Source organism: Phodopus roborovskii, unplaced genomic scaffold (genome assembly GCF_943737965.1).
Source record: "Phodopus roborovskii unplaced genomic scaffold, PHOROB, whole genome shotgun sequence".
NCBI classification, from domain to species: Eukaryota; Metazoa; Chordata; class Mammalia; order Rodentia; family Cricetidae; genus Phodopus; species Phodopus roborovskii.
The window spans coordinates 8,015,902-8,028,641 of record NW_026126689.1 but is presented as its reverse complement, the minus strand read 5'-3'; the positions used below and the strand labels follow the sequence as shown (position 1 = coordinate 8,028,641).

Genomic DNA, 12,740 nt, shown 5'->3' with positions numbered 1-12,740 from the left:
TTTATGTGTGCCTGGCATGGTGACCTGAGCTCATCCTAGCAGTTAAGATACAGAAACAAGGATTGTGAATTCAAATCCAGGGTGGATTACATAGTAATAGCCTGTATCTAAAATAAAATTTATATATATATACATATATATATGTATATGTATACATATATATAATTAACCTTTTATCTATAATATATACAATCTATTTATACTTTAGCTTCACATAGAAAATTATTTTAGTAAATTTATAACTAGCTACTATTGCCCATAATTCATATTATATGTGGACAATAATATTCTAAACAATAAAGTTTAAAGTTAAATGACTTGGGCTGGCTCATCAGCTAACACTGTCATAGCCTACTTTTGACTCTTTCTGACCTGCATGTCTGTACCAGCTTAATCCTAACCCTCCCCAGTCCCTTCTGACAGTTCAAGAAACCAAGATATTCATACAGATGACCACGGGAGCAGAGAGAAGGTAGTAGATTCTTAAAGTGAACTGAAGGGGGGAAAATAAAGAAACAGATGATTTTTTTTTAATTAAACAGTATCAACAGAGCTTTAAAGGTGAGCAGAATAATTCATTTTCACCAGCCACAGCAAGTAGTATTTTGATCGTTTTATATTTGTTCAGTGCAGTGTCGTGTGGGAAGTGAGAGCCTAAGGGTCTGCTCTGGGTGACTCAGAGTGCTCGGAATCTGGCACAGGTGCTGTATGTATGAGAAGGGCGGTCCCCTGTGCAGGGTGACTCGCTGATGGTTACCATCTAGCGCAGCATGTGGTGCAAAAGAGACCTGCTGCCTTTCTTCTCTGCCCTTTGTTAACCCATTTGTTCAATTACACTTGCTGGCGCGGGGTGGCCCTGCGGTTTCCAATTATCTCACTACTCCGTCAGCTCTTTTATTCCTCTGATTTCCCCCAAAGCTGTAATCTAAAAGTTCTGCCTTATCACATGCTCGCTATAATTTGGGGAATAACGTTCCATTCTTAATTATCAGAGCACCTCCTTCGGCCTCACGAAATGACATATACTTCGTTTCCTACCAAACACAAACATGGATTTGGGGATATCGACATGGGCATCGTTTTCTTTCTTCCCAGGCTGTACCTTGCTCCCGTGGGCTTTCGGGATCATTCTGATCATATTGTATGTTAAATAGATAGTGTAAGCATCACTTTAATGACCAATTAATTTATAGAGCAGATCCCACTAACTGGATAGAAAGTCAACCTCTCTGTTTTTGACTCCTGAAGCAGCATGAACGGCTGACGGTAATTACGCCTTTCCACCTCTGCTACGGTAGAGTGCACATCTCAATTCCAGCTTCTTCTATTACGTGAGATAATTAACAGCTTTCAAGAAAAGAAAATACAAAGCATGGGGAGGTTGTTTATCTTAACCTAAAATTTCTATAAAAGATTGCTCGTTTTACATCTGTGTTCACTGGAACACCTAATTATCTCAATGTATCCTTCGAGAGAGGGATGTCTACAAAGCCTGGCAAGTTTTTCCTTCTTCACCCCAAAGAGTCTGTTCTCGGGTCAGTCTACTGGCAACCCTGGACCTGGGCAGGAGTAACCTGCACAACAGTGCTTGGCTACATCCAGGCATGGATAGATTTTACTTCTCTTAAAGAGTCCGGTTGGACGGGAGAATGGGTAAAGGACTTGCTATGAGAGGGCGAAGAAGGCAAGTTTTGATCTCCAGCACCCACTTAAAAAGCCAGGAGGAACACACTTAGAACCCAACACCAGGGAGGTGTAAGGCAGGCGTAGTCCTGGAGCTTTTTGGCCAAAGAGTCCAGCCAAATCGGTGAGCTCTAAGTTCAGTAAGGGACCCAAAGAAAGAGCAAGGAAAGTGATTGAAGAGGGCATCAGGCATGGAATCTCTCTCTCTCTCTCTCTCTCTCTCTCTCTCTCTCTCTCTCTCTCTCTTTCTCACGTGCGTGCACACACACACACACACACACACACGTGCTCGCACCTTATTTCCAAAAAACTGTGTGATGAGAAACGACAAAACATTAAATAAAAGCATCCTCTAAAGCAGTCCTAGTGAGTGGGACATACAGGCTAGATGCCCATAAAAGGCAGATACTCCCTCATTTAACTGAGGTCCACTGGGCACCTCTAGCACTCAGACAGGCTACTTTCACAAAGGCAGTTCATTAATTGGAGCCCAATGGTCACACAAATAGGATTCACTGGAAAGGAATAATATGCATCTTTCTTGGTGTCGAGATCAAAGCTACTCAGTCATTTATACAACTGTCACTAGCAATTCTAAGCGTATGACAGCTCTCACGTGCTGCATGCCAAATGCAAGGCCTGCAACTTTCATGCAGGAGTCTGGTTTCCTTGAATAGGGGGGGAGCAATGTCCGTGGATTACAGTTCCACTCGCAGAGCGCTGAACTCTTCGGGTATTGTGTGACTGGGTACCCTTGGGAGGGAGCTGAAGAATGCTACCCTTTTCCATCTGGCTGAGGGAAAATGCAGCCTCTCGGAAAGCAAGAAGTAGCTTATTACAGACATGAACCAGACCCATCCACAGCCCCACCCCATTCTTATGTATATGGTACTTTTAGGTGAGAGAATGAAGAGGTAACTCAAACAGGGATTCCCCTGGCTGCACAAAAAAGTACTCTGCAATATTCAAAAAAGCAAAATCTGATCATGATGGAGAAGCCAGTAAGACCTGCCCAGTGTGCAGCACACAGCTCTCCATCGGAGTACCGCAGGAGCATCCGACGCGAGCATCCTACAGCATCACTAAGTCCCAGTTCACATTGGGTAGCATTGACATAGCCAATCAGGGCAAAACCCCTGACCAGTCAGTAAGCGATCTGGAGGGACAGGGTCAGCGGGAAGAAGAGCTGAAGAATAACTATTCCTGGTACACATAGTCCCAAAGAACCCACACCTCATCAGCCATTGTGGCTTTAGCACAGGCTCTGCTGGAAGGAAACCAACACCGAACACTAATTCACTCAAGCCAGTAAGCGCTGTGGAGAGCTGACCAGTGAGAAGTACGGCCACTAGAGGGTGATAATGTCTAAACACGAAGTTGTAGAGTGTCTCTTTCCATAGGAGCAGAGCAAGGGTCAAAGTCCAGAGAGAATTCACGAGCGGTGTAAATGAACAAGGCTTGCCACGGAAAACTACATTTGGCCAAGTTTTAGGAGGCAAGAGGCAGAGTGGGGTGAGATGAATCCGCCAGAGTAAGACACAGATGACGCCCTGAATGCTAAAATGTCTGGACTGTGCTTTGTGGGAAATGGTCACCGACATGTTTCACCAAGCAGAGCTAGACTGACACCTTAATATGTCACCACTGCAGCCGAAAGGTATGCTTTGGGCCATCACAGGAACCACATGTCTTGGTACGTGTCTGAGCTTCCCACTGCTTAACCTCCCAATGATTGTGCAACTTAAGAGGGGACATGAAACAGATTTGTGATTCTGTCCTTTTAGTCTCATCTGTTGAGGCTGCTCTGGTGATGCTGACTGGGTTTTGACACACCCCCTCATCTACTTACTGTCTCCTGGCTGTCTCTCCAAACCAATCTGACCTATAGAAGCCCGAATTCGTAGAAAACGATAAAGTTTTATTTAGCTCCAGGTTGAAATGTTTCCAGCACTTCAACTGTGCATCCAAGTATTTTGGAGGCAGTTTATGGAATCGGGTTTCTCATTTGAAGTCATTTCCTTTATCTGCTCCCCAGGTCCAGACTGGTATGAAGACCCCTGACCTAGGAAGGTAACTTTTCTGGGGAGCACTGCTCTAGAGGGAGTGGTATGGATTCTGTCCACGAACCTGTGCACCGGCAGCTAACCCCCTTGCTTGCATCTCTCTGCTTAATCAAGTCCCAGAGCTCTGGTCCCGGAATCAAGTTTCCACCACACATCTGACGTGGAACTCAACACTGGACAGTGTGAGTGGTCTCAGTCCCTCATCTCTTGGGACTACAGAGATTAGTCTAGTGGTTATTATCTGTCCATCTGTGAATGAATATGAAATAACCCGGAAAGAGATACTAAACTCAGTAAACGGGGGGTGGGGGGGTCCTTAGCCTTGCCAACTTCCCACAATAGGAGGGGACTGTGTTAGAATAAATCCGCCTCCTACCTTCCATCTCCCTCCCACAGGGACAGTTACTAAAAGCTGATGTTTTATTCCTTGAGCCCAGTATCTGTCTCAAATATTTTTGGTACCAACAGCTCAGGCAGTGTCCAAACCTTTACAAAATACCAGTGTGTCATATGCAACCTGATGGTGCTGGGAAAATACGGACAACTATTGTGACAACTATTGTGAAATTCAGTATGAATGGTGACGAAATAATGCGTTGACAGAAACAGCCAGGGTGTGTGTTTAACCCGATATAATCCTTCAAAATGTTGACCTTTTTTTCTTCCATGCCTTAGGAAGTGGGGGGGGGGGAGTTCTTTTTCTATCCACTAGATGGCGAAATCATCTAGTTGTTTCCTTGAGACTAATGCTCGTTTAAAAAAAAAAAAAAAAAAAAAAAAGTTTTGGAGCCTACACTTCAGAGAGGAAATGAGTCAGAAATGCTCTTTGCCTAAAATCAGATGAGTAAAATAAATGAAATATTAATTGTTAAACCCCAAAAATCAGAATACGCCCACTCTCTACCCCACTTAGAGCAAGCAGGAAGGCCCTGCCAGGCAGTGAGATCAATCTGTCCCCCAAGGCTGAGGCAGAGGCAGACAGCATCTGGAACACATGAGAAATGAGGTTGACCCCAGGGAACTCAGGGCCACCCCGATCTACTGAGATGGCACCTGAGCCTGAACAGGCTCCGAGTCTAAACTTTCCTGTGTCGCCTTTTTGTTCATAAACCAAGATTTTAAAACCCAAAGTACTTTAACCCAGTTTCCATGGCACAGCCCAATGTTTAAAGCATTTTCCATGAGCTGGTTGTAATCTTTATCTAGTACCACATTTCCTGTAGTTTTTTTTTTTTCTGGGCACTCGCCACAGTGTCATCGAAATGTGGAATTCCCACCTTAGTCCGCTCTGCTATTTGTATTTCTCGACATACAATTGTTTGCTTACTATGTGCCATGCCCTAAAGATCCAGGGTTCAAAGATGCAGTCCCCTAGCATGCTGACGCCTACATCCCGAGAGAACACACACTCAGAGGGTAATACTACTATCACCCATCCCAGGGCCATGGAGCACAGTGGAGGAGGTGACTGGTTTTGACAACTGCTGTAGACAGGCACTGGTGAGCCTCGAAGGATGATCAGAAAGTTCCCATGGCTGAGAAGACAGGGCCCTTGCTCTCACATTCCACGTAACTCATAGTACCCTCTTCCAGCTCAGCCCCTTCCAGGACACTATTTCTTTATCGTGCAAAGTCACTGTTTCTGCTGGAATCCCACAGCTCTTGCAGTCTGGTGCACTCAGTTTGGAACACACAACAAATATCACCTGACTTATCTCCCCCCCCCACACACACACCCCATAACCCCTTCTGTGTCCTTAACAAGACAGATGTCCTCCAAATTCACTTGAGCCTCCTTGGTCTGTTAGTGGTTAATGGACTGGGAAGCAGCATTAGATAACATACAAAGTCTCTGTCGTTATTAATTTGCAGTCACTGGAACAGGTATAGGGTTGTATCCTAACCGGCTTGCCAGCCTCATGAAGGCAGGCAAAACGAAAAAGAGAAAACAAAAGTCTGAGTGTCCAGTGCAGGGCTTCTTAGCATGATTAACACATTCACTTCAGTATTGGGGATGTAGCTCACATGGTTGCATGTTTGCCTTGGGTTCTGCCCGGAGCAGCACTGCATTAACCAGGTATGGTGGTGAGGAGGCAGAGGGAGAGATCAGGAAGTTCAAGGTCCTTCTTGACCAGACAGTGAGCTCAAGGCTTTCTGTAGGGAGTGCCTGGATAAAATACGGCTGATGCTAACTAGCCTGCAGGGCTCAGACCACCCAAACCAAAGCTAATTACATCTACTTTGCTCCATTTCTTAATTTTCAAATGCATCACTCAGGCCAGCCCTTGAGTGGGCGTGTCTCAGGGCAAACTGAACATCAGTCCTAAGGAACCCATCACCTGGTCCTTTCCTACTGATTACTATAAAACCATATCATTAAAATAGAAAGGACCTACCTCATCACCAACAGACACAGAAAATGAAGGTTACAGAAGATAAATTGTTTCTTTGTTATAACATCCATTCTCCACAGCACTGAGATTGATTTTTATTATTGAAAGTGACTGGGAATCTTGAAAAAAGGAGGAGATGGGAGTTCCTTTTATATCCTATTCTCTCTTAAGGCAAGCCTTAACTGTAGTTAGTTCATCCTGGGAAAGGTCCATTATCTTAGCAATGATGACATCGTTTGGAACTAGCTCTGTAGGCCAGGCTGGCCTCGAACTCACAAAGATAGATCTGCCTGCCTCTGCCTCCCGAGTGCTGGAATTAAAGGTGTGTGCCACCAACGTAATGGGGAGCCTCCACAGAGTCTTGTCTCAAAGTGTAAAGCATACACTTAATGGTCAGAAAAAGGTATTTTCACGTCCAGATTCCCAAGAAAATAACAGAAATCCGAAGCCCACAGAAGAGTGTTAATAAAGAAAGCCTCGGGGAGCAGAAGAGAGATGGATGAAAGGCTAGAGGGGCTGGGCTGTAGAGATAACTGTGTTCTTACAGAGCAAGGTTGCTGTAGGAATGCCAGTAGCTCCCGGAAGGATATATTTGTACTCTTAAATGGGGCAGACATTAAGCCATACTGAAAGATCTGGGCAGACAGACAGGGAATAGTGAGGTCTGTAGAAATGGATTATTTCTCTGGCCTTAAGGTACTTGTTTACCAATGTTGTGACAAATGAGCTCTGGTTGTTCCTGTGTCTGAGGACAGGGACAAAGCAGTCGGGTTAAAGTATAATAGGAAGAAATAAAGACAGGCTGGTGAATGTATCCCTAATTATGAAAGCTTTCAGCCCCTTCCATTTGCTGTCCTTTTCCTCAGTGTGGCCACACTGAACTTAAAAAGAAAAGAAGAACTAACAAACGAACAAAAAACCTTTCTTTGCTTTTCACCGAAACCTATTAACTACGAGAAACTATGTAAGGATCCTTCTAGAATGTCTGGTCTGACTGTGTGTGGAAGAGCAGGCTGCAGACTCTTGGGTTTTTCGCCTGGTTCTGACACACCTCAGACGCTGTGCCCGTGATGTAATTTTACTTGGCAGGTCAAGTGTTCACAGCGACACTCACGACAATGACTCACCTGGTTGCCTCCACTCTTTGGGTTCACAAACACAAGCAAAGGCTTCATGAGAGGGGAAGATATGGGCTTGATCACAAAAGGACGACCTCGGTTTTCCTGCTGGAAGAGGAAGGCAGCATTGTTAGGACAGACACCCGGGGCTTGGAAGCCATCCCAAAGCAAGGAAAGAGAGAGCCCTGGACACTGGGACCCCGAGTCTTATTCACAGGGCCGGATCTTCACGACAGTGTGTACATATCGCCTGGGAGAAGGCGCCTCCCACTACCATTTACTCCAGAAAACCGAGCTATGCCTTGGATTTTATTCTGCATACTCTATGAGTCTTGGAAGGAGCAGTTCTCATTGTCATTTTTATCGACAGTGTCATTCGGGGAAAGACATTCCAGGGAGGGACAGACGCTCTGACTCTGATAGGGCAGGTCAGCCTTGACTGACTGGCGGATAGATCTGGAACATGAGCAATTCCAATGCGAGTAGGATGGGCTAAAAGGACAAAGGCGGGTGTCGAGGGCACACCACCAGAGCGTGTGATGATGTGTGGGTCATATCCTCAGAGCTAAGCAGCAGAGGAAGCTGCATGCCTAAGGCATCTCTCTGAGAGACTTGCCTCCGTTCCTCGTTTACTGGCTTTCCTTTTAAAGCTCGTTCTTTTCTTCTTCCGACTGGAAGCCTTCAGGGAGTTCTGTGGGGAAAGAAGAGAGCAGCTAAACTCAGAGGCAGACAGCGCTGGCGTGGCCATGCAGGACCGTGGAGAAGAGGACAGCAGCGCATGCCGTAGACTCCATGCTTCTCATGCTTTGACACTTCCAAGCCACTGCTCATGGGTAAGCCACAGACAGAGACCAGTGCTCCAACGTGAGCACCCAACTCCCTGCCACAGCCACGGGAGGGCAGGGAGTTAGAGCCGCGGGGGCTCTTATGGACGCACATAACAACACTTGGTATACCTGCCAACCCTCCCAGTAAAAATGGAAGAATCCCAAATTCTCTGAGGGGCTCCAGTCTCCCGCCCAACCAGGTCCGTCTCCCGCCCAACCAAGTTCAAGTTCATCTCCTGGTATGGAGATCACCTATGTGGAAATGTAAAAAAGGAGGCCATTTTTTTTATGCTTTTATTTTTCTTTTCATTTTCCTTCTTTACTTTTTATGATCTGCTTTAGTAACAGTTATAAAAATAACACTTGACCCCAATAGAACTTCATGATCAACTATCTTAACAACGCTGAGGCATAATATTTTAAATGCTGGGAAGATACCTAATTATGATATAATAGTGGAGTAACTAGCATTACTCTTTCTCTGTCTGAAGATCCATTAATTTAACTATTTTCACTTTGAATATTTTAATGGCTGTAACTCCAAATTGTTGACATACAATGGCTGTTAATTTTATTTTCTCTTTCTAGAGATTTTATGACCCATTTCCATGATTACTTTGACTAACCATTTTCTCTTAATGTTTTCCAAAAATACTTGGAGGAAGAACTCTCACAGGACAATCACACTTACTGGTTGAAGACCACACATAAATCAGATTTAATAGTGGACTCGATAATAATTAGACTGCATCTTTACAAAGGTAAGATAGTACTGACCATATAATAGATGTTTGACCAAGTGTTGAGAGCCTGAAATGCAGAATTCTTAACTTAGAAGTTGACATTAGAATACACACTTACATTATTTGAGCAGTTAATAGTTTTCAAACTAGTTTGAAGAAATGTAAATAACTAACCACAAGTATTTTCTTCTTAGAGCATTTAAAACTAAACATGAATCTAGAACACATAAAGTAATGCATCAAATTCAACAAGATTCAAGTGAACTAGTATTTATTTCACTTTTGCTTAGGTAAAGAAGAAAGAGAAACAAGAAAGGAAGGAGGAAAGAAAGAAGAATGGATAGAGAGCAAGCAAGCAAACTGATTGATGTGTAGCCCATGTTCACCAAGCTGGGGAAATTTGTGAGGAACCACCATGCATCCCCAGATTTTCTTCTTTAATCAGAGGGAAGTGTCTTCCCGACCTCGGGAGACTCTCCAGGAAAGGGATTAGTGAAACTGGGTACCCCTGACTCTGCGGCTTTCTTCATTGTTGCCCTCACTTCCCCTGAAAACAGAGCTCCTGGCTCCTAAATTCCTGGGGTAAGGGGAGCTTTCATCAGGTTCTTGTCTCTTTTTCATTTTTAAAAGGCTGATGCTGTGTTTACATCATGTCAGTTTGTGTAGAAGGAAGCTTGGGACAGCTGAGGCTGCAGAAGAAGCTTCTATTGGGTGTCATCAAATGATGCTCCAAGCACCCCTCAACCAGCATCACATACTAGCCTTCCTCCGACGGCTTTTAAAAAATGCTCAGCCCTAGACCCCGTTCAGCTCTATTAATCTGTTTGAAGTGAAGCAGAAGCCAAGTTTAAAAACTTCCCAGTGGTCCTATCATACATGATGCTGAAAATGTGGGTTTGCAAAGACACCCCAGTAAAGTAGATCACTAGGAGGGCCGTGAGCCTGATGGGTTTGCTACAAAATCCAGCAGCAGCTCCCTATACTGAGACCCATGCACTTTACCGAGTCAGGCAGATGTTTAAAACAACCAATTTTAAACTCAGTTTTAGCATGAAGTAATAATACCCACCTCACAGGACAGTCGTAAAGTTTAAACAAGAAAAAGTATCTGTGAAGCAGTTAGGTTTGCATCCACTCCATGATACGCATCTGCTCACATCTGCTAACCTCACTACCCAGCACAAATCCTCAGTGCACAGCCACACCCTAATCACCCTCATCCGACCAACACTATTTACTAAGCCTCTTCTGGTTTGCACAGCCGTGCCTAGGATATGACGGCTTGTCTCCCCATTGCTTTGGTGTTTTAGCTCATTTCCTGCCTAGACCAAATAAATGCAAATACCAGTTGCTTGCAGGAACACACTAGGCACCTTGGTCCATGACAGAGCTCAACAATTAAATTCCAAGATGTAGTTCTACTGCATCGGGTGAATATCTTACACAGCTCTCTCAAGCTTATCATTACACGTATAGCATTCTGGGTGATCCTGGTGGTCAAGCACATTTGGGAAACGGTGGAATTACAAATGAGGCAAGCAACTCAACTCCAGTAGGGAGCAGACATACAAAGCTGTCTTTCAACATAGACATAGCAAGTGACTCTGAGCTACACTGAGGCTTTCTTTACAAGACAATTACAGTGATTGACTGACAGCACCTGGGAGTGTCCGTGTGGGATCTAAGGAAGTCTATAGCATCAAGAATGGTTACACAGTAATAGCTCTGAAACTTCTCAGCACACCTCACTATTCCCAGGGCCCCCTTCTGTTGGAGTACAAATGCCCAACATCATTTCTTCACTTACAAGGCAGTATCTTGAGAGGAACGGATGGCTAGGAAGGCAGATTTGGGATGTACCGCAGCCATGACAAGCTAAGGTGTCTGTCTGTCTGCACTAACTTACAGCAAATCTTGCCCTGCCTGGGCTAGTCCTGGGAAATTCAACAAAAGTAGCTTGTGTTGTGAGAATATAGAGACAATGTCCAAAACCTTATTGCAAAGTATTTGTGAGGAAAGAGTCAAGAAACCTTCCACACTCCACGCAAAGTCTGCCTGTTCCAGACAGGGCAGCTAATTCAGTGGCATAAGTGACTGCTTCTTTAAGATCAACACTACTCAGACTGGTTTTTGTGCCCTGTTAATCTCAACAGCAGTTGCCTTTTGGCATTTTATGCCCATCCTCCTGTGAAAGGCATCAGAAAAGATAAAGGCCCTTTGTCTTCTTGGGCCAGGTATCAGGACAATCTCCCCTTGCCATGGAAGTGATTCTATCAACCAAAACTTTATCAGAGTTATGACTCCTTCCTGGATAGTTAAGAAGTCCTTATGGGTGAATCATTTAACTGTGAGTGAAACTTCAGCTCTTATTACCCCTTGAGGAACTTTTTCCAGGTTACGGGATCATAAATAAATGATTATACTAAAGGACCTAAGAATGATATATCACTTCATTATAACAAAGGAAGTCTCTCCCACAAACACGGCATTTGGACAGGTCATAGAAGGAAGAAGCCAGAGCTTTGTTCATTTAAGGGTTGCTCATACCCTGCTCCAGGTGCCCCCACTGGAATGGAGGTGGTTCTGAGGACAGTGAGGGACAAAGAGAACTTGTCCTCAATGTTGAGAAGCAGGCCACAGGAGCTCCCAGTAGCACTAAATCCCGAGTGCTCACTCATCTTCAGAAGTCACCCAAGGAAGTAGTTTAAAGCCTGGGGGCTAGTGTCAATCACTGAATGAAATCTGTCACTCCATCCCACTGCGTTTCAGCAATGAAAGATCATCCAGCCATGATAAGACAATGAAGAAAGTAAAGTAGCAAGAAACAGAAAACCTCATCCAGGAGTAGGGAGGGTTGAACACAGCTCTGCTTACAAACAGGACATTAGAAACCATGTAAATGTCTATCAGTAGGGGTATGGACCGAACTGTAAAATGTCTACTGAATGGGAACAGCTTAAAATGATTTAGGACTATGTCTACTACTAGAGTCATCTACCTAAGATTCTTTTTTAAACTAAGCAAGTTGTGAAGAATTATTGGTAGCCAGCATGACTCATTAACCACCCTCAAACCAGGGCACACTACTGTATCTGTTCTAATGGTGCATTTCTATGCATGTAAACCAGTAGTGAAAATAGGAATGTGTGATGGAAAAGCCAGGAAAGGTATCTAAAATTTTGTTAGTGAAAGGAGACTTTTTTCCTGAAGTTTCATTTGTATAGGAATAATATATGGATATAACTCATTATGCACTAAAAAAGACTAAGTACAATCCTCCCTTCAAAGACTACAGTGTTCAATCCTGATCCTGAGAGTTCTTGTTCCCTAGGGAGACATAAATCTATCTAAAGCATTACTTGTAGATTGTGGGAGAGGAAGACCAGCTTGCAGGAGGAGCTGGACATTGCTCGGGCCTGATGGTGGACAGATTTTTGATACATATGGACTTTATCCTGAAGGAGTGAGCTTCCTTAACAGAAAAAAAATGATAGAGTAAGATTAGTGTTTTAGAAGGAAAACTCAGCCAAAGTGTGTAGGGAAACATTAGAAAAGAGGATCCTGCCAAGTAGGGATAGTGCTGTTAGCACGGTTCCGTTACTATAGATGGAAAGATGCTGAATACCATAGCTACAAAATTAGGGGTTGACAGATTGAGTTTGTGATCAAATTATGACTGATGGGCCCAAAAAATGTAGAGTGCAGGTCATTACAGGCAAAGTGATAACAGCATGGAGGAAAAAAAAAATGTTAGAAAATCCCTTTTGGGACATTGAGAAGAAGCTTAAGATGGGGCAGAGTAGAACAGGATGGCTGTCCAACTTTGGGGATCTCTATTATCTGTCTGTCTGTCTGTCTATCATCTGTCTATCCAGTTCATCCCCTCTCTCTCTCTTTCACCTCTCTCTCTCTC

The 12,740-nt window shown here is 44.1% G+C and overlaps 1 protein-coding gene across 1 annotated transcript in view; it reads right to left on the bottom strand.

The window, feature by feature from the left end:
• Nucleotides 1-12,740, bottom strand: part of Dgki (diacylglycerol kinase iota) — a 421,628-nt gene that overhangs the window by 197,761 nt on the left and 211,127 nt on the right. The window contains exons 9-10 of the mRNA XM_051174678.1: nucleotides 7,874-7,948; nucleotides 7,267-7,365 (exon numbers count right to left, since the gene is read on the bottom strand). Coding sequence (XP_051030635.1) covers nucleotides 7,267-7,365; nucleotides 7,874-7,948 — 174 coding nt within the window. The remainder of the gene's footprint in view (nucleotides 1-7,266; nucleotides 7,366-7,873; nucleotides 7,949-12,740) is intronic.